Source organism: Histoplasma capsulatum (genome assembly GCF_000150115.1).
Source record: "Histoplasma capsulatum G186AR genomic scaffold supercont2.7, whole genome shotgun sequence".
NCBI lineage: Eukaryota > Fungi > Ascomycota > Eurotiomycetes > Onygenales > Ajellomycetaceae > Histoplasma > Histoplasma capsulatum.
The window spans coordinates 1,254,752-1,280,707 of NW_025544807.1; the positions used below are offsets into that span (position 1 = coordinate 1,254,752).

Here is a 25,956-nt window from a genome sequence, read left to right on the forward strand (position 1 = left end):
AAAAGGGTGGGGTTAGGCGGGGTGAGAGAGGCTTTTTATACCCGAAGTTTAACTTTGATTGTTCAAAAAGAGTAGCGAATTGATTCAGTATGTAGTTTGCAAATAGCATTGAATCAAATCATTATGTACTACTTTCGTTCTTCTTTCATACCTTTTTTTTATCATGGCATTTTGTTGAAGGAAGACATGGTATTTGAACTTTTCAGATACTCTCAAACCGAAACTCCACCAAAGAAACTCCGTACACCGTTCTACACATCCCGCGGACCGTTTCTCATGGGCTATGGCTATCATCCACGTTGGTTCTCCATGTCCGAAGCTTTATCACTGATGTAATTTAAATCCTCTCCGCAGGCTGCAAAACTGCAAACCGCGCAAACAAACAACCCCAGCAGCGTGCACAGAGCTCTGCTCCAACTGAGGAGAAACCGAGATAGGCAACCTATGGTAACAACGTGTGACTATTCGTAAAATAAAAGAAAAGCGACAATACACCCTTTCACGTCGGCCGCGCAGCTTTATTAAATTCTGGATTCTGGTCGATTGTCTGTGTAATAAAACTACGCAACGCCGCCCAACGATTCGACGTGGGAACGCTCTCAGCTCCTGGCTGCGGCCGTGGATGCGGCTGCGTATGGTTTGAGAATTCTGCATCAATAGGAGGCGAAGGCGCCACAACCGCCATCTGCGCCAGATTCCTCGCAAACCGCTCCCTCTCCCTCCGATCGAGCATCTCCTTCCTCTTCATTGCGCCGGGCTTATGTTTCAAACTCTTCTGCCGGATAATGTTCACCTGGCCAGCTATCATCTCTCTATGTCCATCGCTATGATTAGGGTTATTATTTTCATCACCGGCATCAGGCAGCGCATCAATGAGAGAATCGAGATTGGCGACTAGTTTCTTCGAGGGACGCCGTCGCTTTAGGGTCTTGGTGCGCGGCTTCTCAATTCTGGAAATGAAGACGGAATGTTTTATTTGGCGTTTGTCTTTTTTGTTTGTACGGAAGGTTGAGGTGTCAGAGAAGGGACTGGAGGAGGGGATGGGAATGGCAGCTGGTTTCCGGACAATCTTGGCCCGGCTTGTGGTACGCTTTTTGGGAGCGACTGGGGCCTATTGAGTTCGTTAGAAGTGAAAAGCGGCGAAACGAGGGGGTTCCAAAAGGTAGGCATACCATGGTGATCGGGTTATGAAGAGTGGTCGTTGGTCTCGTGTACGGCTGCGAGCTGTTTAATCAAGTCTCAAATGGTAGCAAGCGCGCGGAGAATAAAGTTTGTTCGCTGAAATAAACGCGCGGCTAATATCCATAAAAATGACGAATACGAGGAGTAGTACTATAACTTTAAAGTTCTCCATCCAAATTATTCGACTTGTTCAATTAGAATCAGACTAGCTTGTACAAAACGCACTTGCATAGGCAATGGAATACATCTGAGTTAGCACATGGGAGGAATAAAATGGGCTGTTCCATCCAGACCGAGGTTGGACATCTGATCCACCAGATAGATTATACAGCATCGGTTGGGTCTCTCGCAAAGGATGGCTCGGGAACAGTGGAAAAGCCAAGAACATCCAGGAACGTCCGCCCGCCGAAGGGTCTGGCCATAAGAACAAGCTTTAGGTTCAGGGACTCCGGGACCCGGGTGGAAATTTTCGCCCATATCCCAAGTGGCGGATTTTGAGAGGAATTGTCCATCTGCTCGTATCTTTCCAGGTGTCTATCCAAAGGGAAAGTCGTGCGGGACTTGCTGGGTGACAGAGCTGCAATGGCCTTCCCGTAATCCAGATGCTTCTTTTCCTCCCAGCACAAGAAAATACCGGTTGTTGAACCCTCTCTGTTTCCAACCTTCCTCCGCCAAACAGACCAAACAGATCAAACAGACCAAACAGACCCCACCGGCGTCTGGACCGGGCAGTGGCGGCTGAGGCTTCTGCCCCACCATTTTCCCTGTTGGGCCGTGGCCAGCCAATCACAGGCCGCTATCTAACCGCAGCCCATCTCGGTGGGAGAAATTTCCTGTTTGGGCGATTCAGATGTGGCCTCGGTTCCTGATAGATCTTTATCTCTGCGATCTTGCATCTGGGAACCTGCCACAGATCGAGTCCCGGGCCTAGATATCCACCTTCGCTGCCATCTGCGCCTTGTGAATGTCCCGTATCTCTCCACGGCCAATTCGTGTCTCACCGCCTGCAGCACCGTTTCTCTTCCTCTTGGCCCCACGTTTCTGCGCTGGCACCCGAGTCAATCGCCACACCTATCATTTAAATACCAGTATTGCCTGTTCCCCTCCCCATCCTCGTCTAGCTTTCACATATACCTCCTTTTGTCCCAAGTTACTTGCGCGCTCGTACACCATGGCTGGCCTGACACCACACGGGAGGCGGCACAAGGTGACCGTGATAGGCTCTGGAAATTGGTATGTATTCTCATTCTTTGAACGACATAATTTTCTGACCTAACTTGATATATATGTTTGCAGGGGCTCGGTCATTTCCAAAATGGTCGCTGAAAATGCGGCAGCTAACCCGGACCTCTTCGAGCCAACAGTGCAGATGTGGGTATACGAGGAGAATGTCGAAGTGCCCCAATCTTCAAAACACTACAACAGGGAATTGCCTATCTGTACGGGATCCCAGAACCTGACTGAGATCATCAACCAACTCCACGAGAACGTCAAATACCTGCCCAACATCACCTTGCCAGAAAATCTCCGCGCAAACCCTTCCCTGGAAGACGCTGTCAAGAATTCCACCATCCTCGTCTTCAACCTACCCCACCAGTTTATCAATAACATCTGCGACAGGCTCAAGGGCCACATTGTCCCCTATGCTCGCGGCATATCATGCATCAAGGGCGTCAACGTCACCGCCGACGATGGCGTAAGCCTCTTCTCCGAAACCATCGGCCGCAAGCTAGGTATCTACTGCGGCGCCCTCTCGGGAGCCAACATCGCCAGCGAAATCGCCAAGGAGCTCTACTCTGAAACTACAATAGCCTACGACCCGCCCCATATGGACTCCAAAGCCCCCACGCCTAGAGGCCTCTCCCCCGCTCCCTCCATCGCGAACATCAATATTCCCCGCCCGCAGGACGTCGTCGTGCACTTTGAACACAAGGACTCCTCCGGCAAGTTCTCCAAAGTCAAACTCCAGGCGTTGCCGCCCGAATACCCGCCAATCGACCACAAGCTTATCAAAACTCTCTTCCACCGCCCGTACTTCCACGTGCGTGTCGTCAGCGATGTCGCGGGTGTGTCTCTGGGTGGCGCACTGAAGAACATCGTTGCGCTAGCTGCAGGCTTCGTCGATGGGAAGGGGTGGGGCGACAATGCAAAAGCAGCTGTGATGCGCGTTGGGCTGCTGGAGATGGTCAAGTTTGGCACGATGTTCTTTGGTGCGTCGGTGAACTCGCAGACATTCACGGAAGAGAGCTGCGGGGTTGCGGATCTGATCACGAGCTGTAATGGCGGAAGGAATCATCGCTGTGCAAAGCTGAGTATCGAGAGGGGGCTGAGTGTTGACGAAGTGGAGAAGCAGGAGCTCAACGGGCAGATGCTGCAGGGGACGTTGACAGCGAAGGAGGTTAATATATTTTTGAAGAATAAGGGGCTGGAAGGGGAGTTCCCGCTTTTCACCGCGGTTTATAGTATGTATTTCATCATCATCTCCTCTTCCTCTTCCTCCTTCCCCCTTTCGGAGTAGATGAGCTGGAAACTAACAATGCTACAGGGATTCTGACAGGAGAGGTGCAAGTGGAAGATTTACCTAGCCTGATTGAACGCTAGATGGAAAGGGTTTTTAAACATGGGATGATGGAAGTACCATTCGTCTCGGCACATGCGTTATAATTATCATCCTTATCATGATCGTTTTTATGTTTTGCTGCATATTTGGTGGTTGCCCTGCTTTCCCTTTCAAGAAGGTGGTTTTATATACACATATATGCTTGAAGATTGACGACCCCTTCCGATTTTCTCCGACGTGCATTGCATTGCATTTCCCGTCTGTTCGAAGTTCGTGTCGACCTATGCCTATCTCACGGATACGGGACCCGTCAACACGGACTTCTGTGTCGCGCGCGTATGATTGTTACGCTTAAAAATGGTGGGCTGGTGTTTTGAGAGGGGCATTGATTTTGATTTTTGTTTCATTCTTCCTACTTTCCAAAAGTTAAATCATAAAATTATAGCGATACTTAATGTCATCTGCCAAGTAGATACAGCATACGGTATAAATGGCACACCTTATTATGACACATAACGAAATATATGCTAGGACCATATGTTGAGATGGTCATAATACCAAACCGAAAGCTTTTCCACTAGTCTGAAAGGAAATTTCCCATTGGCACCAGCCCATGGTCAGTTGGTTTTAAGTCACATATGACTATATATCTTGCGGATGTTCCTCCGGCGTCCAGGCCTGACAAAGATGTGGCAGATGATGATGTCAGCGGCCGAAAACCTGACAACCTCAAACAACATTTCAATCACGCCCGCCGCCTTGTCCCGTCAGTTCCCTTGAGTTCCTGTTAGCGGTTCATTCCTGCACGGGAGTTATATCTTATATGGATGAGTCCCTCGCGCTGGATTCCACTCTCATGCCCTTATGCCATGTTGCATCCCGCGCTCTCTCTCCCGCCGCATACCCTTTTCATCACAGTCCATCTTAAAGATACTAGCACATTGGGCAAATAAAAGATTAGGAAAAAAGAACAGGCTCGATAGACATTAGATCTTCTATAGCTAACTCAGAAACATGGCTTCTCAAAAGAGAGAAGTTTACCTCCTCCCCCTGACCGACAATGGCAGCCCGGATGTCCCGCGGGAGTTCATCTCCTTACCGCCCCCCACAGACCCCCCATACATTCTGCGCTTCGTCACTGAGGGGAGCAGTCCCATTTGCAGACGAGGCAGTCTATGGGCCAATATCCCGAAAGAAGGGAAACAGTTTGAGAAGGATGTATTTACGGAGTATAAGTAGGCCATTATCCTATATTATTCCCTCTCAGTCTGTTTACGACCAGGGAAACAGGAGTTGACTGTAGATGCGGGTAATGATAATAATAAGGAGAATAACCTTAGATTAATCCACTCCTCAACCCAAGCGACTGAAATTGACATACCCATCACGGCTCCCGGTGCATTCGCCTTTTACGTAACATATGCCGCGCCCCCGTCGCTCTCAGCCAGTTCGTCTTTAATCCCGCGGGAGAAGAGTCAAGAGCAGCTCCGCTCCCAAACTCACTACCTAACCATCTCTCCCCGCGTAAAACTCAACGATACTAGACTCCCCTTCACATCCCTCTCAGTAATCACCGTCCTCTCAAAATTCATGGGTCAGTACCCGACAGACTGGGACAGGCATCTAGCCAGCATCTCCCGTCGTGGTTATAACATGGTCCACTTCACCCCGCTGATGGCACGTGGCGAGTCGAACTCGCCGTACAGCATCTTCGACCCATTGGCGTTTGACCCGGCCTGTTTCCCAAATGGTGAAGCTGACGTGGCGGCATTGGTCAAGCGTATGGAAGGCACATATGGCCTTCTGGCATTGACGGATGTCGTGTGGAATCACACAGCGAATAATGCTAGTTGGCTGTTGGAGCATCCGGAGGCCGGGTATAGTGTGGCCACGGCGCCGTGGTTAGAGGCGGCGTTGGAGCTTGATACGGCACTGCTGCGCTACTCCAAGCAGCTGGCCAAGCTGGGATTGCCTGTGGATTTTAAATCGAATGAGGACGTGGTAGAAGTTGTCAATGGGATAAAGGGAAATGTCATTGATAAGATACGGCTGTGGGAGTATTACGCTGTGGATGTGCAGAGGGACGTGGAGCGGACGATTCAGGCTTATGTGAGCGATGATGTTCGCATTCCCGAGGGTGGGTTTGGAGTGGATACTATTGGCCCTTTGCAGGAGATCAGAAATTGGAGCTTAAAGGAAAAAGCGTCCTTTATTCGGGAGAGGGGGTTGAATAATAACAGCCGGATCCTGGGTCGACACAGTCGGGATGTCGATGCTGCGGTGGGTGCGGCCTTGCTACGGGCGCTATATGGTCGGTATCAAAAAGAGTCGTCAGATATTTCACAAATTCGAATAGAGCTCGTTAAGATCCTCGACGAGGTTAATCTCCCGCTCTTTCTGGAGTTTGATAGGGATTCCCAGGAGATCTTTGACCAGGTCTTTAATCGCGTCAAGTACCAACGGCTCGACGATAATGGGCCGAAGCTGGGGCCAATTACTGAAGAGAATCCTCTTGTTGAGACATACTTCACCCGCTTGCCAGTGAATGGAGTGACGAAGAATCACGATCCAAATTCCCTGGCGCTGATTAATAATGGATGGGTGTGGAACGCAGATGCCATGCGAGACACAGCGGGCGCAGACTCTCGAGCCTATCTCCGACGCGAGGTGGTGGCCTGGGGCGACTGTGTCAAACTACGCTATGGTGCTTGTCCAGATGACAACCCATTCCTATGGGACTATATGGCCCGTTATACACGGCTGATGGCTAAACACTTCGCCGGCTTCCGCATTGATAACTGCCACTCTACCCCGCTTGTTGTTGCAGAATACCTCCTCAACGAAGCCAGGCGCGTTCGCCCAGATCTTACGGTTTTCGCGGAACTATTTACTGGCTCTGAGGAGACGGATTATCTCTTTACGAAGCGGCTAGGTCTCAGCGCGCTGATCCGCGAGGCTATGCAGGCTTGGAATGCGACAGAGCTCAGCAGGCTTGTCCATCGGCATGGTGGGCGGCCTATTGGGAGCTTTGATATCGATCTGCTGACGGGCGATTATGTACGAGAAAACTCTCCCGATCACACCAACGGTGGCGACAGGAATGAGGCTATCAAACACATCCGTGAGATGCCGATACAGGTGCTGTTTATGGATTGCACGCATGACAATGAGGTACCTGCGCAGAAGCGCCAAGCTAGAGATACGCTGCCCAATGCGGCACTGGTCGCCATGTGTGCATCTGCATCTGGGAGTGTAATGGGCTACGATGAGATTTATCCAAAAAATCTGGACTTGGTGAAAGAGACGCGTGTGTATTCTTCTAGATTCTCGGAAGAGGAGGAGGGACAGGGAACGCAGATGGGTGTCAAAGGGAATATGGTAGCAACTGTTGGGGAGGAGGGTATAGGTTGTGCGAAGATGCTGTTGAATCAACTACACATGACAATGGCTGTGGATGGGTATGATGAGACCCATATTCATCATGTGGGGGAGTACATCACTGTCCATCGTGTGCAACCGAATACTCGAAAGGGCATCTTCCTCATTGCTCATACGGCGTTTTCAAACAGTGGGAACTCGAATGCCACGCTGGACCCTGTGTGCTTAACGAGGACTGATGCCAAGCTTCTTAGTGCCTGGAAGTTGGAAGTTGATGATTCTGATGCGTCGAAAGAGCGTGTTCTTTCCGATAAGAAGTATCTTAGGGGTCTACCAAGCCGCATTCTTAGCCTAGATGGTGTGCGAGTTGATGGGAAGGGGAATGAGACGGCAATTACAATTCCCGGCGAATTCCCCCCTGGTTCAATTGCGGTGTTCGAGACGTGGATTCCTGGTGAAGATCCGTCCGAAAATCTTCGTTCCTTTATCATCTCCGGTGCCGACGAGGCATTCGGTAATCTTGACCTTATCGATCTTAACTTCGTCCTTTACAGGTGCGATGCGGAGGAGAGGGATTCAAGTGGAGGCAAGGACGGTGTTTACAATATCCCAAATTTTGCTCCGCTTGATTATGCCGGTTTGCAGGGCTGGTGGAGCGTGCTTGAACCTATCGTCCGCTCCAACGACCTTGGCCACCCAGTATGCGATAACATTCGCAGCGGCCAGTGGGCGTTTGATTTCATCGTCGGACGCATGAAAAACGCGGTAGAAGTATATGGATATGACCACCTGCAAGTCTCGGCAACATGGCTGCAAGAGCGCTTCGATGCGATTCGCTCCGTGCCAGATTTCCTCCTGCCAAGGTACTTCGCCATGATCGTACAAACGGCGTATTATGCTGCGCGGAAGCGTGGTATAAGTCTACTTGACGGCGTCCGATACGGCACACACTTCATCCACTCACTCGCAATGGTTGCCGTCCAGATGGTCGGGTATGTAAAATCAGCTTCTCTCTACCCGGACAAGCAGGTCCCCGCTCTCGCCGCCGGTCTACCACACTTCGCCACCGACTGGGCTCGATGTTGGGGCCGCGACGTCTTCATCTCACTTCGCGGCCTCCTGCTGGTTACTGGCCGGTTCGACGTCGCGAAGGCACACATCCTCGCTTTCGCAAGTGTGCTTAAACACGGCATGATCCCCAACTTGCTCGGGAGTGGTAAGCTGCCGCGTTACAACTCGCGGGACTCCGTCTGGTTCTTTCTCCAGGCCATTCAGGACTATACCACCATCGTCCCCGATGGGATTTCGCTGCTAGATGTGAAAGTACCCCGTCGCTTCTTGCCGTATGATGATATTTGGTTCCCCTTCGATGATCAGCGGGCGTATAGTCAGTCCTCGACGATTGCAGAAATTATCCAGGAGGTGTTCCAACGACATGCATCCGGGTTGTCGTTTCGGGAGTACAATGCCGGTCCAGATCTGGACAGGCAGATGAATTCTGAAGGATTCCAGATTGATGTTCATGTCGACTGGAAGACTGGATTTATCTTTGGAGGTAATCAGTGGAATTGCGGGACGTGGATGGATAAGATGGGTGAGAGCGAGAAGGCGGGAAATAAGGGCTATCCGGGGACACCCAGGGATGGTGCTGCTGTTGAGATTACAGGGCTTCTATACAGTGCTCTGCGCTGGGTGGCAAAGCTCCATAGTGAGGGACGTTACAAGCACGAGGGCGTTAAAATTGGCTCAATCTCTACAGCGACGATGGAGGAAATAACATTTTCAAACTGGGCCTCCCGTATCCATGAGAATTTCAACCGTGCCTACTACATCCCCCTCGACCCAGGCGATGATTCACAACACGACATCGACCCGTCCATCATCCACCGTCGTGGCATTTACAAGGATCTCTACAAATCCTCCACCCCCTACCAGGACTACCAGCTCCGTCCCAACTTCGCAGTCGCCATGGCCGTCGCTCCAACTCTTTTCCCACTGAATGATGCCCTTCATGCGCTCAGCGTTGCGGACAATGTCCTCCGCGGCGAGGTGGGGATGGCTACACTCGATCCTGCTGACTTGAATTACCGACCGCATTATAACAATGCTGAGGATTCAACGGATTTTGCTACGGCGAAGGGGAGGAATTATCATCAGGGGCCTGAGTGGGTGTGGCCGCTGGGTTATTTCTTGCGGGCGCTGTTGAGGTTTGAGATTTTGAGACGGTCTGGTTTAGGAGAGGGCTGGGAGGAGGGGAAGGGAGATGGGAGAGCAGAGGCGTTCCAACTTGTGTCGAGTAGGCTGAACGGGTGTAAGAGAATGATTGTGGACAGTAGGTGGAAGGGCCTGACGGAGCTGACGGATGGAGGTGGAGCCTTCTGTGCAGATTCAGTAAGTTGTCGTTCCTGGTTCATTCAATCTTGTTTTTATTTTCATTCCGCTCCATCTCTCCATCCCTCGTGATGAAATGTACCAAGCCTGTGTGGGTGTTATTGTTTACTAATTGCCTGCATATTCTAGTGCCCGACACAAGCATGGTCTGCGTCGTGTCTGTTGGATCTTTACTACGATGCGACTCAGTATCAGTAAAGGGCTGGGGGTTGGTGGAGAATGAGAAATGATAGGAAAATGAGACCTCAGGAATCAGCGGCTGACGGGCGCCCTTTGAATTTTAAAGTTTTCATTGATTGATAGATACACTTTAAATAAATAGAAGAGGTGGAAGTGTAAATAGACAAGGGAATTACGCAGAGCAGTGAGCACTCACTCCATCACATGACTAGTAGTAAGTAGGTAAATTAGCTTTTCTTTAACTGGGCAGATCTCGACCCACCGAGTTTCCTACCATTCCACATATAGAGCCTCCAGCGCCACCTCCTACTCTCGAAACATGAATTGTAGCTACAAGTTCCGCGAGAGATGTATCGGATATAACAATAACAGCAATGATGCCTCGATCCCCTGAGGATAGCGACACGACTGACCTTGGTTATTTTGCTGTCACTGAGGATGATGAGGACGACATTGAGATCCTTGCTGAGCCCTGGCATAGATATAAGACAGCAGGAGACTCCCGCACATTTTATCCCATTTGTATTGGAGAAGTACTTAACCAAAGGTACCGCATTGATCATAAACTTGGTCACGGCCACTTCTCTACTGTCTGGATGGCATATGACCTTGAGACTAAGAGTGATGTCGCCGTCAAAGTACTGGCCTCGGGGGAAAACTCTGGAGAACATGAAGTCGATATGCAAGAAGAAATTCGCAAAAGTGTGCAGGACACCTCCCACCTTGTGACATCTCTGGCAACCTTCATTCTTCCTGTTCCTGCGGGCAAATCTTCTCACCGAGTCCTGGTATTTCCTCTGAGAGGTCGATCCCTGGGCAGTATACATGTGAACAGGACGTTGCCAATGTCAACTCGCATGTCCGCTGCTCGGCAATTACTGAAGGCTTTAGAAAGCCTACACAGTGCTGGGATTGTGCACCGCGGTGAGTCAGGCCAAACCTACTATATTCCATTGATGCCTGGATGCTTGAACTAATGTCCTAATACCATCGATGCAGACCTAAATAGTCAAAATTGTATGTGGGGTGTAGAACCACTTCACCATCTCAACAAAGCTGCTAAGTACAAAATTCTTGGCCGACCACTCAAGCAGATTATCCCATATGTACAACTCTGGAAACAAGGAGAGCTTGTTAAACCCCTAGTGTTCCCCGAGAACTTACGCACTGAGGATTTCTATCTTGGTGACTTTGGCCTGGCAATGAGGCTCGAAGGCCCAGCAACTCAAGGCCGCCCACCCAGCATGTACTGTTCACCCGAGCGACTTCACAACAAGCCTCCAAGCTTTGCTTGTGACATGTGGAGCTATATGTGTGTTTTTTCAGTGCTTTACCTAGGTTTTGTCCCTTTCAATACCTTGTCACGTGGCGGGATAGTAAGCTCTATGGTTCTCACCCTAGGCCCTCTTCCCCAAGAATGGAAAGGCTTATATGTTGACCCCGAGAGCAGCCTTGACATGTGGTATGATCAGAATAGAAAGCCAGCCCCAGAAGACTCCCTTGAAGCAAATATTGCATACCGGCGTCCGGAATCTGATCCTGTTGAACGACAACATGCACTCTCTGTCTTGTCAAGAGGGTTTAGTTATGTTCCTGAGGAGCGGCCAACTGCAACACAGCTTCTGCAAGATCCATCGTTTATAGCTCTTGTGGACAAGTACTGTTGATTTTATATTCTCCTTGACTACATGTGCATTTCTCTTTACCTCTTATTTTTTTCCACCTTTCCCTTCCTCTGGCTCGGTGGGGTTTACAATTCGGTACTAAGAGTGTTGAATGAAAGCGTGTCTTGCACCTCTTCGAACATTTGTCACAGATGAATCCGTCCCCACAGCTATTCGCTTAAAGAATATCCTCAATATGAAAATTGCTGGTAATGTAGTGCACGGTAGGTGCGTTAACTAACAGCTGGCTCAAAACCTAAAACCCCTGTCGGCTTATTGAAATGAGTCAGCTATTAGTCATGTAACTGTAACTTAGGTCACTGCATTAAATAGTTAGTTATGCGATGCATTTCTGTCAAAGTATGGACTTCTAAATATGGATCAACAAGCCAACAACCCAGTGATAACTACGGAGTACCGATACTGCTGATGTAGACAGTGGTTTGCCCTAAGATCACCGCGAAAAGTGGGAATATGAGTCAACCTAACGAAGATTAGGCATGCCATCTCTAGGAAACCTTCTGCAGGATCCAGCTCTTCAATAGCTACGGGCCAGTTCCTCTTCGTCCTTGACGACGGCGACGATTACCCCCTCTCGGCCCACCCCAATGTTATCCTCATTGCTATCTGTGACCGCGACTACCACAGTCTCTTCGGCCCTGTCCCTCGCGACAGGGAAAAATAGTTCCGGCGATGGTGGCGGGGATGGCGAGCATAAATTCCAGGATCAGACCAAGGGTCAGCGTGACCTGTTGACGCAGGTTATCGTCAGCTGCACTGTTGGGTTTCTTGCATTTATGGGCTTTTGTGTAAGATTTCGATTTGGCAGTTATCTATCTCTCTCACTTTGTTTCTTTGAACTTGTTTTGTTTGGCGTGGGAAAATGCTAATTGCCTGGTGAAGATCCTTCGACCGAAGTGGAGAGAACTATATGCTGCGCGGAGGAGGCTGAGAACGGCCGCGTCAAGATTGCCTGAATTGCCGGATACGTTGTTTGGCTGGATCCCGATCGTCCATAAGATTTCGGACGATGAGGTTCTCGCATCGGCTGGACTAGATGCGTTTGTGGTTGGTTCTTAGTTCTTTACTGTTCGAGGACTCTATTTTGAGGATATGATGATGGTGCTCACCATGTTCTTCTACTACAGTTTTTGTCATTTTATACGTACGCCATTAAATTCTTGAGGGTGGTGTTCTTTTTCACTCTTGCGGTCATCCTCCCGATACACTATATATATACGAATAAATATGGCTATCCTTGGGACATGCCGGAGGATCATAAAGATGATCCACAAAAGTCGAAGGCCAACCCGACATACCTATGGATGCATGTTGTGTTCGCCTATATTTTCACCGGCATTGGAATATCCTTTCTCATCGATCACACGAATAAAATCATCCAGATCCGCCAGCGATGCCTAGGTGCCCAAACGACGCTTACGGATAGGACGCTTCGTTTGTCGGGGATTCCTCCCGAATTACGCTCCGAGGAAAAGATTAGGCAGTGCATCGAACAGTTCCAGATTGGGAAAGTGGATCAGGTTATGCTCTGCCAGGACTGGAGCGAGCTGGATGGCCTGATGGAAGCGAGAAAGAATATTCTCCAGAAATTGGAAGAAGCATGGACTAAACATGTTGGTTATCGATGGCAGAGGTCCGATACCAGGGGAAACGCCTTACCGCTTGTTCAAACCGACCGGATGGCAGCAACCTTCGACTCGAACGAAAACAGCGAGCGGTCCCGCCTGCTTTCCGCCGAGGAATCTGCGCGAGCTCATGTGTCTAGCTATAACCTCAAGCGACCCACAACCCGCATCTGGTATGGCCCGTTAAACCTGCGGTTCAAAACAATCGACGCAATTGATTTCTATGAGGAAAAGCTGCGGCAACTCGACGAGAGAATTGAGGAGATTCGCAAAAAGGAATGTGAGCCTATACCTCTCGCTTTCGTCACCATGGAGTCCATTGCTGCTTGCCAGATGGCTGTTCAGGCTATTCTCGACCCTTGGCCCATGCAACTGGTTGCGAACTTAGCACCTGCTCCTGCAGACGTTGTTTGGCAACACACATACCTGTCTCGGCGTAGCCGGATGCTGCGAGGCTGGTCTATCACATTGCTCATTGGGGTACTCACCGTGTTCTGGTCTGTGCTCCTGATCCCGCTTGCCTACCTGCTCAATTTGGAGACCATTGAAAAGGTGATTCCGAGTCTTGCGGATTTTCTTTCACGACATGCCATAGCCAAATCTCTTGTGCAAACCGGTTTGCCTACCCTCATTCTTTCCCTAATGACAATTGCCGTTCCATTTATTTATGATTGTAAGTTTTTGTCACATCCATCCCCCTGTCTATCCACAAACCTGTCGTTAATATCTGATTGTTCAAGGGCTGGGCAACCTTCAAGGCATGACATCTCAGGGAGACGTCGAGTTATCTCTTATCTCTAAGAATTTCTTCTTTACGTTTTTCAACCTCTTCCTCGTCTTCACGGTCTTTGCAACTGCCTCCAACTTCTACCGATTCTTCGAAAACCTCCGCGATGTCTTGAGAGATACGACCACGATTGCCTTAGCTCTCGCTCGCTCTTTGGAAACGCTTGCCCCCTTCTACACCAACCTGATCGTCCTCCAGGGCTTAGGGCTTTTCCCCTTCCGTCTTCTCGAATTTGGCAGTGTGTTTCTTTATCCATTCCAACGCTTTAGCGCGCGCACACCCCGCGACTACGCCGGCCTCGACAAGCCCCCCACGTTCAGCTACGGCCTTGCGCTCCCACAAACAATCCTCATCTTCATAATCACTGTCGTGTACAGTGTCTTCCCCAGCTCGTACATCGTCTGCCTCTTCGGCCTCATCTACTTCTCCATCGGCCGCTTCATCTACAAATACCAACTGCTCTACGCCATGGATCACCAGCAACACAGCACCGGCCGCGCATGGCCCATGATTTGCTCTCGCGTCATTCTAGGCTTCATCGTCTTCCAACTGGCCATCATCGGTACTCTTGCGCTCCGAACCGCCGTCACACGCTCCATCCTCGTCGTCCCCTTACTCGTCGGAACAGTCTGGTTCTTTTACTTCTTCTCTCGCACCTACGACCCGCTCATGAAATTCATAGCGCTACGCTCCATCGACCGCTCCCACGCTACGGTTGATCAGGATGAAGTACTCACACCTAATTTAACAATTTACCCGGCTTCACAGTGGGATCGAGATGCTGTCCCTCTCCGTTTCCGCGGTCAGGACCTTGCGTCCAAGTTGAAGAAGTATGTCAATCCAAATTTGGTCGTGCCTCTTGACGAACCGTGGATTCCGGGACGGGCAGCCGCGCATGCGATTATTAATTCTCCTGATACGGGTGGTGATACTGTCACCGAAAGTAGTCACCATGATAACACTGGTACACGGACGAATGGGAACGGGATCCGGAGGAATATGGGGCACTAAATCTCTTGATTTGAATAGAAGGTTATTGTCTATACATACATATACGTACCTAAGTACATCGACTATATAGAATCGGACTTGTGATCAGGATCACTGGGCGACGAGAACCGAAGCTGATATTGGGATTGGATCGGTATTATTTATCTTTATGCTTGAGATTTTAGAGCTGGTGTTAGGTATGACGGTTTTTGATATCATTTTCCTTTTTCTCCTTTACTTTGTCGGCTTTAACCCTCCAGCGCACCGTAATTACACATTTTCCATGATGAAGCTACTTCGTACTGCCACTCACCCTTTGCCTAATATAACTTCAATCTCTTATCCACAACTCATCCCTGCCCATTCCCAATTTTTCTCACATTGTTTTGGGTTACCCTATCAAAACCCGCATCGTCATTTCGCCCTTCTAAAGAGATATGGGTGGCAAATTTTGTTTAAGCAATCCTGTTCTTATGTCCGGTTCTTCTATTCACAGTGGCCGGGACCCTTCTGAGAGAAAACAGACCCGTCAAGTTGTGTATAATGTAACGCATTTGTGAAGAATTCAATATTTTGTCTTTCCGAAGCTCTAAACAGCCACATATGTGTATATCCTCCTTTTTATTATTCCTTAGCTCCCTTGGTTTTGATCGACCAAGAGGAGAGAAAGATGAGAACCACAAACAAGTAGACAAATTCGAAACAGATGGAGAAAAAACTCAGGGGAATAATAAGGCTCCCATCATCGAAGGAGAATATAAGCAAAATGTCTAAAATCACTCATATTTTCGTCTTTTTTTCCCCTTTCTTTTTTTTATGACACAACTTGTGCGCGCTCCCGTCGTTGTCGCACCGCGTCCGCGAGGGTTTGTAATACGCTCTCCGTATCCTCCCAGCCAATGCAAGCATCTGTGATGCTGACTCCGTATTTGAGACCTGCTTTCCCCTGCGGACTGACTTTTTGGTTTCCTATAGAGATCAACGGAAAAGCGAGGTTAGATCATGTGTTCAAAACCAGCCCTGTGAAAGAAATGCAAAAGGATATAAAGGACAAGACTTCGATAAAAACACACACCTTCGTTAATGTTACTCTCGATCATAACCCCCATAATCGCTTGTTCCCCAGCTGCAATCTGCTCCGCCAACACAGCAGCTACCTTAGGCTGGTTACGGTGATCCTTCAGGGAGTTGCCATGGCTGCAGTCAACCATCAACCGCAAGTTCAGGTTTTTCTCAGTCAGCTTCGCCTTAGCCTCCGCAATGCTCGCGGCGTCGTAGTTGGTTCCTTTCTTCCCACCCCGCAGGATCGCGAAGCAGTCCTCATTGCCATCCGTGCCCACAATCGCCACGACGCCGGGCTTCGTCACGGAGAGGAAATGGTGAGGGTGCTTGACGGCACCGATGGCGTCGACGGCGACATCTAGAGAGCCGTCCGTGCCATTCTTGAAGCCGACAGGGAAGGACAGGCCACTTGCGAGCTCACGGTGGAGCTGGGACTCCGTGGTGCGTGCGCCGATGGCGCCGACGGAGAGGAGGTCTGCGAGGAACTGCGGGGAGATGGTGTCGAGCATTTCGCTGGCGATCGGCATGCCCTTGTCCGTCAGGTCGACGAAGAGTTGGCGCGAGACGCGCAGGCCCTTGTTGATTTGGAAGGAGTTGTCAATGTCGGGGTCGTTGATGAGCCCCTTCCAGCCGACGGTGGTGCGCGGTTTCTCGAGATAGGAGCGCATGACGATGAGTAGCTCATCCTTGTGTTTCTCCTTCTGCTGGAGCAGGCGGTTGCAGTAATCCATGGCTGCGTCTGGGTCGTGGATGGAGCATGGCCCGATGATGACTAGGAGTCGATTGAGCGGGTCTCTGCCATTGACGACAGCAGCAGCCTCCTTGCGCGAGCTTATGACCGTCTGCTTGGATGCGGGCGTCTGAGGGATCTCATGTTGTAGCAGGTTTGGCGGGGTAAGAGGGTTGTAACCCCGAACTGTTTGTATGGTGTGTCCGTTAGCTGAGTTGGGCTGAGACGGAGAATGGCGGGGAGCGGCACGGTGCTTCGAGATGTTGAAGCAACAAAGTGTTAATGGATGGAACATACTTCGCCAGTCTTCCGCAAGTTCTGTGTTTCCGACATTTTTATTCTCGATATACCACTATTCAGGGTTAGTTGAGTCATTTGCGGCAGGCCGCAGCTCATGAACTCACCTGGGTAGCCATGGCGGGGCAGTTGACAGCGACGAAGACGGAGGGTTATGTGACAAATTTAGTTAGTGGTTGGACGGGGAGGTCAATTGCAAGTGTTGATCATAGGATATAAAGTGAAGAGAGGTATTGTCGAGAAGACGGCCTAGGCTCATTTCTTCATTAGATATTTCGTCGTCTTGATCGTTCACGCTTTTGGACCTGGGGTTGATAGAAATCTCACCGAGCGATGACCGGGTTTTTTTTTTTCTTTAGAATTCAAGCCCACAATTTTAAGTTCAACAATTGAGATCCATAAAGGTAGTGAAAACGTTATTTGATCGCTTTTGAATAAAATATAAAATATATAGAACAATACTAGTTCTGCTTTTTGACAACCAGCAACATGGCCATGACATGATCCCTTTTTATCCCCCATTAGTTGATCCTTATCCCCCGCGCCTCCACTTTATCCGTAACAATAATCACCACAGGGTTTTGCCTCATTAACTCAACACAGCCATAGCATGTTTGACCCGAGTTAAATACATCCGGCAAACAAGACCTTATCCTCCAGAAGCGATAAAGAGAAATCCCCCGTCCCTCCTCTGCCATTGAACCATTTCTCGCCCTCCTAGAATCCCATGCCGTCCCGAAGTCAGACACAGAAACAACAATTTATGCCAAGACCAGCTGAAGTCAAAGGTTGGCCACAAAATTGACAACTCGCTCCTCCATAGCATAGTTCTGGGTTGGGAGCTTTATGCGTCAGTCTCGTATCCTTTCATCATGGCATCAATTTGCACAAGCACTGTTTTCCGTTTGTGGACAGCTGCGGAAAGATCCCTCATTGGCGGTTGCTTCAAAAGGCTTTGTCTATCACTGTTGAGGCGAGTCATCATCGTATCGCAACGCTCAATAAGCTCTTCCTTGATTGGTTGCAGCCGATTCTCACATTCCGCAAGCTCCTCGCCGTATTTCTGCTCCAGTTGCTGTATCAATGTGGCCCCTCCTTTTCTATAGGTGTCGACGACCTTGATGATGGCTTGCTCTTCATCCACCATGTGTCGAATGAGCCGCTTTGAGACAACTGGGTTAGCAGGTTCAAAGAAGGCAGCACGGTTTCAATTTCATTTTTATACTTACACCGCTGATCTCTAGCAGGATGTCGAGGCTGGTCTTTTGGGTGGCTCGCAGCGCATTCTGCCACTCAGATTCAACATCCCTACACTCTTCCACTAGAGTATCCGACAGGTTTGAGTTTGACCCAGAAGAAATCTCGACTGAGCCCCAGTTGCTGCTGCGCGTGTCGTATATTTCATCCTCTGAACTATTGATATCATGGTCGAGTACACTACTAGATTCTGCAAAAGGCATGGCATTCGATTTCCGCGAAGCATTTTTTATTGTTAGCACTTGCCTGCGGGTCTTTTTGTTCTTCTGTGATTTATTCTTCCGGTTTGTTTTTTGCTGGCCCCTGAGATGTCTAGCGAATGTGCTCGGAGCACTCCTTCTCCAAAACGAACTTTCCCTTGGACTTGGTTGATCTTGAATCGCAAAAATACTTCTCGTTTTTAGATCCTTTTGGTTTGGCAGTTTGTCTCTTCGTTGAGGCGAAGTTTCAGATTTGGAATTGAGGGAGCTCTCATTGCTCACGGAGAGATCTTGAGCTCTGACGGGATCTACACATGTACTGGCAGGAACAGAACATGGCGACATATGATGCGCAATCCTAACTTCTTCTTCAGGCAGAGAAACCGAAGCCTCTGATAGCTGTGATGTTCCCGAAATCTCTATTGGAAGTTCAACACCAGGTGGGATATTACTACTTGCGAGCCTGTTTGCGTGGAGATCTCTGTGGAGGGGCTGGGGGCTTCCATTCTCATCCACCCTTTGACTCTGGGTTGGGATTGGTTGCACATCCCGGCCTTGCGGTCGAAATTCAACGTGAGTAACTTTGCAAACCGAGATAGAATCGACATAGGAGCCTACGTCGCTGTGTTGATTGCCGATCACCAATCTACGACAATCCGACGTTGGAATCAGGGACACCTCATCCAGGTCGTCGAATTCGTCAACTATATCGTTTGCACAATTTTCTGGACACTTTTTTCCAAGGTAAACTTCTTCTTTTTCGTGAGTGTCATTTATAACGGTATCAGAATTCGTCGAATTTCTGCGTGCTGCGCCGTCGGATATGACACATTGATTTTTAGGCCCCTTTGAGTCGAAACCTACAACCTGAACCTTTCTAAGCGCTCTTGCCATCGTTAGGAGTTCATCACTCTTGTTTCCTTCAACTTTATTTTGACCATTACTATTAGGTTTCGGGATACTGTCAAGTTCAGCGGCAGCTGTAAGTTGACTTTGTACTTTTGGCTTTGTAGGATGTTTCTCAGGTTGACTCCCTGCCTGTACACTCTGGTATGTTCCGTCATTTGGTTTGGTGAACTCTTCTGTATTTTCCACGACCCGTACGCCTGAGTGACCCAGCTTGTCATGTTCAACAGCCTGCCGTGCGATGAACTGAGAAACGTTTTTCGAAATTTCCGATACATTTTTCCCCACTTGACACCCCGTGCCATCAATCAAATCGTTGCTGCTTTCTCCATCAACATTCTTGCTGTCTATCAAAGAATTTGACGAAAGCATCCCTGCTTTCGCTAGCGCTTTGGAAAGGCTCTTTCCCCAATTGATTTCCCTGCACTCACCAACCGTTTTCCATTGCGGAATGTCAACACCGGATAGGGTTTCGGGATTTCCCACTTCGTTTGGTTGAGCGGAGCTGCTGGCTTCCCTTCGAGGAACATTGCTTCCTTGCAAATCAAGCTTGTGGTCGATTACCCGTCCAATGAGGAAGTCAGAGTGATCAGTCTCCTTATTGTTCATGGTCAGCTCAGATCCAACAAGTTCAACATGATTGGAGGTTTCTGGCATCGCAGGATTTGGTTTAAGGTCGACGACACCCTCGATAGAATGCATGGGCTGCACCTGAACATCTTCAGAAGTTACTCCAGGTGAAACTACGTCTGTGTTTCCTGTCCAATTTTGCCGGTTGGCAACCAATATCGGTGGACTTGATTCGATCGGATCATCAAGGTCATATGTTGCATTTTCATATTCGTTGGCTAATGCGAGCTTCTGATTTGCTTTCTCAGCCGCAGCTCGCCGCTGACGAGCGGATGTCAAGGTTTTCGTAACTTGACGGCCCGTTTTCTTCGTATTACTTTTAGCTGACGTTCGAGCTTCATGTGGTGTCAAGGGGAGGGTTTGAGCCAGTTTCTTATTCTTCTTTTTTGTTGAGCATGAGGCGCTCTTTAATTTGGAGGTTTTGGTAGGGCCCTGGGACTGATGGGGGGTTCCTTTCAGCTTCTTAGAAGAACTTGCTGGTAGACCAAGCAGATTGTCCTCCACACGGAGATCCTGGTCCCAGTCAACAGTTAGTGGGTTAGCTTTGGAAATGCTGATCCGGTTATGGGGCCGTTTGAGTTTCGGGTTGCCTGCAATTTGATTGGGAACATCTACTTCATTATGACTTCCAGATACGTGCTTTTGGGGAACATTGATCTGCTGGCCCATGGTTGTCGGATTAACTGGGTTGGGATTCTTATCGACCAGGATGTCGGCTGGTCGTTGAGGGCCAGCGGTGGGGTCATCAACAGTGGACGTTTTCTCAGTCACCAAGCCACCCAAGTCCAGGCCGCTTTCCACACCTTGATCGTGTTGTCCAACACTATTTGTAAGTGAGTTGGAGTTGTAAGGTTCGAGCCGGAGTCGAAGTGCTTGTCGTGCAAGGCTTGGCAGCACAGACTGGGTGTCACCCCCTTCCTGACTAATCTGCGGCTCAACAACACCGTTTCCATTGAAAGACTGATCTTGAGCATTGGGTAGATTTACGATGCTGGGGGTTGTTTGGGGGCTTGGGTTTCCTTGCCGGTCGTAGGGACTGCTTCCAGGAGGATATCCAGGTTCTGGGATCTCGTCAACTTTGGACGGATATGATCTCCAACTATCTACGAGGCCCAAACAATCAACATTATTGTTTGGCAGCTGCTTCCCTCGAATAGGCGGGCTTTCCTGATCTCTTTCATTCTGGGAGTGGGACGCATTTAAATCGAAATGGACACTGGAACCACGTATGGCTTCCTCGTCAAAGGAGAGCATGATGGCCGCAAAGGATGGCCGTTTCTTCCGGTTCTGTGCTGTAGATTTACCAAGATTGGGGTCTAAAGTGATTGAATCTCTTATTACCCCCGTCGTACACAAAAAAGATTCTGGTGAGATTCTTCGGTCGGCAACCTTAGAGACACCGCCGGCACCCATGAATCGCCCCATGGTTCCCTTGACGGATCGACATTGCTGTTCAAGAACATCGCGAACCCCAATCCCTTGGATTTGATTTTCAAATACCATTGAGACCTTGTCTGCCTTTTCCGTCAAACCATTTGTCATATAAACCCCGTTGTCGTAGAGGTAGACATCAAGCACTGCGGCTCCTGCGTGCTGTATTAGCTTGTCAATATGGTCGAGACGAATCTTCATAAACCGGAACCGATTGTCCTCAGTTATCATGATGGTGAGGATACGCGAAACTAATATCCCAATCGAACAGTTTCTGTAACCAATACTCCATGTTCCAGTATTGATAGATTGGACGATATGCATCCTATATAGCAGGGTCAGAAAGGATATAATTGACAGCTTTCGTATCCACCCACGTATTTTGAATCTCTGGTCTTGGCTGTGAATCCCGACCAGAAGCAAAGTGATTGAACCTCTGTATCCAGCTTGAATCGATCAGGGTTCCTGATGAAAACATGTCCATGACTGGTTGTGGTGTGCCCGGAGGCCAAAAGATACAGGGTTTGACTTGTGAAGCAACCATATCTTGGATAATTACACCAGCCAACAATCGTAGAACGTATTCCGGTTCGCTCAGAACAGTCTCACCAAGTTTTCGGCTAAGAACACGTTAGCTGATCGTGTGCACGAGCTGGTTTGTCCTTAAGAAGAGAAACTTAACATATTCTCCTCACCGCCCAACACTAACAGGCTCCCATTATCCTTAGATTTCCGAACCAACTCGAGAATGAGTTGGCCACTCTGGCCACACACACACGTTAGCATTTCACGAAATAGTAGTACGAAAAACGTCAACGACATACCCATTCTCGAGGCGCGTCGACATCACCACTGACAAAAGTGTGTAACAAATGTTTGAAGGCCTTTTGTCCGATGAGTGATTTGCGCTGACGAGAAGCAACAACCAGAGTATAATGCGGAGACCTTTGGATGGCATCTGTGAGATCTCTCATAGATTTCTTCACAAAATATTAGATATGCGAACAGTTCAATGCACATCGAGTAGATATCAAGAAGATGCAAACCAGAAAAAGATAAAACCCCCTGTCTCGAGCAAGACATGGAGGACCTCGAAGGAGAATATGGAGCATGCAGTGGAAAGAAACGAGATCGAGCCTCGAGCTTTTTCCTCTATTTTCTCCATCGAACAATTCAATCAACTGTGGAAAACCAGCCCCGGCAAAACGATCGAATGATCCTAGAAAGCCATTGACTATATCTATGGGAATACTATATAGGAAAGACATTGTTAGTGAGCTGGTCACTCTCATGCTTCGCTCGACCAAAAGTCCTGAGAGTTAAGTGAACTGACACCAGCAGGTCGTTTTCCCTGAGCTTACTTATAGCTCCTTGTAGGTATGCTACCAATCTGTCCAGAGAGAATTCCCCTCCGGAAGCAGCCGTCTTATTGGGGATGGCCATGGCGAGAGATGCTTGAAAGGGGATGAGATAGCAACAAATACAAAGGGTATATCAAACAAATCGCATTGCACGAGTGTATGTATCGTATAGGGAATAATATGATGCTACATAGCTAGCGGAAAGACATTGCGGGAAAGGAGCAATTAAACTGAAAAGTGAAACCATCAAGCAAAGCGTTGGGCGAGGAAATGGCAGGAGTTGGAGCCGCAACAACAGCGCAGACGGCAATAAGCTGGTGGTTTGCTGATAAAACAAACGACAACGACAACGATAGCGATAGCGCTCAATATAATCGAACAAACAATATCCAATCATCCCTCGGGCAATGGAAAGAAGAAATTTCAAACAAGTTACTGTTGTAGCTTTCTTAGGGGTACAAAAACATCCGCAAACATCCACGCAGTTAATTGTCTGGAGAATACAACAGCAGAATGCCATCCATAACCTGGGCCGGATTCATCAATTTTCCAGGGTACATACGGTGGTAAAATACCATGAGGTGGAAATGGTTTCACGATTGCTGGTCACCTATTCATCTCCCTTAGGAGCCAACCTGCTGTTGTATGATCCCCCGCAGGGCAGAAGGGCAAACTTTACACCAAAGCATAAGCTTTGGAACGGTCTGGAATAGCTTCTTTTGAAACTTTCAACTCTCGTACCTTTTTGCTGATTCATGAAACTCTGATAGGATGGAAGTGCACAAAGTTCCAACTTATGTTCAGGAATGATCTATATCGGGTAAGGCGGAGTACATCTGGGATGAGTCCTTAGTGAATTTGTTTCTGATCTCGGGTTTGCCCTGATTCCGCTCCGGCCTTTGCTCCTAAACGGATGAATCAAATCCGCTCCGATTTGCGCTAACGACTGGGAGGCCAGAGATCAAACCTCTTTGCTGGGGTAACTTTGCACCTAGTGAAACAGTCTCCATGGACAAAATGGGTTATTACTATTATCAGTTGCGCGAAGAGTGCTAAATGGCCGAACGTTCAGTTATGGATGCTGTTGCCTAATAAATCAGCTTACTCCAACTTTCCCATCGGAAGTGATCTTGAGGAACTTGAAGAAGTTCCATCCAGCATTGGTAGCTCATTCTTGACTCCAGAAAACCCCAAACCCCGTCATCATGAGAAAACCCACTGATAAAGACATGCTGCAGAAGCAGCCACTCCCTGAGCCTGACACTGTTGATAACCTGACATCTACAAAGGCAACGAACCGATTCGCAAAATTGCTCAATCTGGGAAAAGGAAAGACCTATGATCCATCCATCATAATCCCCAAGATATCAGAAGAGCGTTTGCAAGCGGCCGCCCACGACCATGCGTTGGATATCATCACCCTACTTCACGATCACGGGCCAAAGGCGAAGCACTCGTCTGAGACCAAAACCAGTGGACTGGATGCGGAAGCTCATAAACCTGAAGAAACGGTCCTGTACTTAGCCTACGGCTCGAATATGAGTGCCCAATCATTCCGCAAAACCCGCGGTATTTTGCCTGTCTCGCAACTGAATGTTTACGTCCCTGGCCTCAGCCTCACATTTGACCTTCCTGGCTTCCCCTACCTTGAACCTTGCATGGCGGGAACGAAATACCGAGATGACAACCAAGCCCCGATCCACAGATCGGACCAAACATGGGACAAACCGCTCGTCGGTGTTGTCTACGAAGTCACCCTTTCCGACTACGCGCACATCATCGCCACGGAAGGCGGGGGCGCCTCTTACATCGATATCGTGACGGACTGTTACCCGTTCCCGAAATCGTACGATCCCGCGGACCCTGTCCCAGCCCACCCGCTTAAAGACGCAAAGCCGTTTAAAGCGCACACCCTCCTCTATCCGTCCCACAAGTACGAACCGAACAACACAACCGTAAGTCCTCTTGGGAATGCGAAGGAAAATGCCCATGCAACGAATCCCCCTCCCTGCAACAGACCCTACACCCGCGTCCACCCAGCCAACGCCCCGGCCCAGCCATCCCCACGTTATAAAAACCTCCTAGTCACTGGCGCACGCGAGCACGATCTCCCAGCCGAATACTGCGCCTACCTCTCCTCCATAACAGCGTACCGAGTCACCACCACCCGCCAGCAGATCGGCAGGTATACCACGGTGACACTGTGGGCACCGCCCGCGTTACTTCTAATGATGCTTTCGTCGCTGACTACGGATAAAAATGGGAGAGTGCCTAGATGGGTGGTGACGACCCAGAAGTTTTTAGTTTTGGGGTTGTGGGGGTGGTATGATCGTTTTGCGAAAAGGATTTTTGGGGATGGGGAGAGGGTGATTGAAGCATGAAGGATGAAGCTTCTATATTTTCCTTTTCCCTTTCTTTTTCCTTTCACTTGTTTATTTATCAAGCTTTGGCCGCAGATTTCGGCAGATGCCCTCTGCCTGGTTTTTAAACGTGATCAATGTAGAATTATGAATTGAGATATGGCGTTTTAAGTATTTTGTCCCCGTCCCCGTGGTTTCTGGTAGCTGAATGAAATATTACAGGAGTACTCGTTCGTTTTTTTCTATTGGAAATTGGATATTTTTTTCCTAGAGCTTCAGGATTCATTTTCTTAATGTCGTACATGTCGTCAGATCAAACTAAAGAGCATTCGAAGATCCGGGTAGAGCGAGATAACAGTAGAAAACAAAGCTCTCCATCCCATTAATACCCAGACCGAAATTAAGAACAATGATAAAGACAAAAAAAAAAGAAAAAGAAAAAAGCGCCATCTATCTTACGATATCAACCGGGGCGAAATACAGAGTTCATCGCTCCCCCTCCGTGAAAGTCAATCCCAAACGAACTTTGGCGATGTCCCTGAACTCAACTCAGTGATAGCGCTTAACTTTAAAAACAAGAATGCATATGTGATAAGTGAAAAGAAAAAAGAAAAGAAAAAGAAAAAGAAAAAGAAAAAGGGTCTGCCCAGGCCAAAGTTTTAATATATATATATATATCTCTATCCTTCCACCCATCTTCATCTAGACATTGTTTTCATCGACGCGTGGGCTTCCTCACTCCTGCCGTTGCTACCTATCGTTGTGACATTATATCGCAAAGGAAAAGAAAATAGAAGGGGAGTGAGTGGAATGGTATCGACGACGCCTTCCAAGGAAACCAGGAAATGGAAAAATATGAGGATGATAATATGTTGGAGCGGGAAGACAGATAAAACCACGCTAATACAATAATATTACATCGCTAAAGATAAGGGAGACGAGAA

The 25,956-nt window shown here is 48.7% G+C and overlaps 8 protein-coding genes across 8 annotated transcripts; 5 read left to right on the forward strand and 3 right to left on the reverse strand.

Annotated features, from left to right (window-relative positions):
- Nucleotides 1–499: 499 nt before the first annotated feature.
- On the reverse strand, nt 500–1,694 carry HCBG_05719 (uncharacterized protein; the record flags this gene model as incomplete). Its single annotated transcript, XM_045432768.1, has 2 exons — nt 500–1,111; nt 1,512–1,694. The coding sequence occupies 2 exons, from the start codon at nt 1,692–1,694 to the stop codon at nt 500–502; spliced, it is 795 nt and encodes a 264-aa protein (XP_045286884.1).
- Nucleotides 1,695–2,081: 387 nt separating this feature from the next.
- HCBG_05720 (glycerol-3-phosphate dehydrogenase) lies at nt 2,082–4,220 on the forward strand (the record flags this gene model as incomplete). Its single annotated transcript, XM_045432769.1, has 3 exons — nt 2,082–2,415; nt 2,479–3,644; nt 3,728–4,220. 3 exons carry the CDS (start codon nt 2,147–2,149, stop codon nt 3,781–3,783), a joined length of 1,491 nt encoding a protein of 496 aa, XP_045286885.1.
- A 536-nt stretch (nt 4,221–4,756) lies between these two features.
- HCBG_05721 (glycogen debranching enzyme) lies at nt 4,757–9,875 on the forward strand (the record flags this gene model as incomplete). The annotated part of the gene is made up of 3 exons (XM_045432770.1): nt 4,757–4,977; nt 5,083–9,511; nt 9,641–9,875. 3 exons carry the CDS (start codon nt 4,757–4,759, stop codon nt 9,707–9,709), a joined length of 4,719 nt encoding a protein of 1,572 aa, XP_045286886.1.
- A 193-nt stretch (nt 9,876–10,068) lies between these two features.
- Nucleotides 10,069–11,358, forward strand: HCBG_05722 (protein kinase; the record flags this gene model as incomplete). The annotated part of the gene is made up of 2 exons (XM_045432771.1): nt 10,069–10,615; nt 10,691–11,358. The coding sequence occupies 2 exons, from the start codon at nt 10,069–10,071 to the stop codon at nt 11,356–11,358; spliced, it is 1,215 nt and encodes a 404-aa protein (XP_045286887.1).
- A 605-nt stretch (nt 11,359–11,963) lies between these two features.
- HCBG_05723 (uncharacterized protein) lies at nt 11,964–15,014 on the forward strand (the record flags this gene model as incomplete). Its single annotated transcript, XM_045432772.1, has 4 exons — nt 11,964–12,164; nt 12,259–12,423; nt 12,504–13,674; nt 13,742–15,014. 4 exons carry the CDS (start codon nt 11,964–11,966, stop codon nt 14,797–14,799), a joined length of 2,595 nt encoding a protein of 864 aa, XP_045286888.1.
- Nucleotides 15,015–15,346: 332 nt separating this feature from the next.
- Nucleotides 15,347–17,183, reverse strand: HCBG_05724 (phospho-2-dehydro-3-deoxyheptonate aldolase; the record flags this gene model as incomplete). Its single annotated transcript, XM_045432773.1, has 4 exons — nt 15,347–15,747; nt 15,854–16,756; nt 16,868–16,922; nt 16,975–17,183. 4 exons carry the CDS (start codon nt 16,984–16,986, stop codon nt 15,593–15,595), a joined length of 1,125 nt encoding a protein of 374 aa, XP_045286889.1.
- Nucleotides 17,184–17,711: 528 nt separating this feature from the next.
- On the reverse strand, nt 17,712–22,265 carry HCBG_05725 (uncharacterized protein; the record flags this gene model as incomplete). The annotated part of the gene is made up of 5 exons (XM_045432774.1): nt 17,712–18,029; nt 18,097–21,616; nt 21,669–21,911; nt 22,001–22,053; nt 22,116–22,265. 5 exons carry the CDS (start codon nt 22,263–22,265, stop codon nt 17,712–17,714), a joined length of 4,284 nt encoding a protein of 1,427 aa, XP_045286890.1.
- A 1,592-nt stretch (nt 22,266–23,857) lies between these two features.
- HCBG_05726 (uncharacterized protein) lies at nt 23,858–25,033 on the forward strand (the record flags this gene model as incomplete). Its single annotated transcript, XM_045432775.1, has 1 exon — nt 23,858–25,033. One exon carries the CDS (start codon nt 23,858–23,860, stop codon nt 25,031–25,033), a length of 1,176 nt encoding a protein of 391 aa, XP_045286891.1.
- Nucleotides 25,034–25,956: the final 923 nt, after the last annotated feature.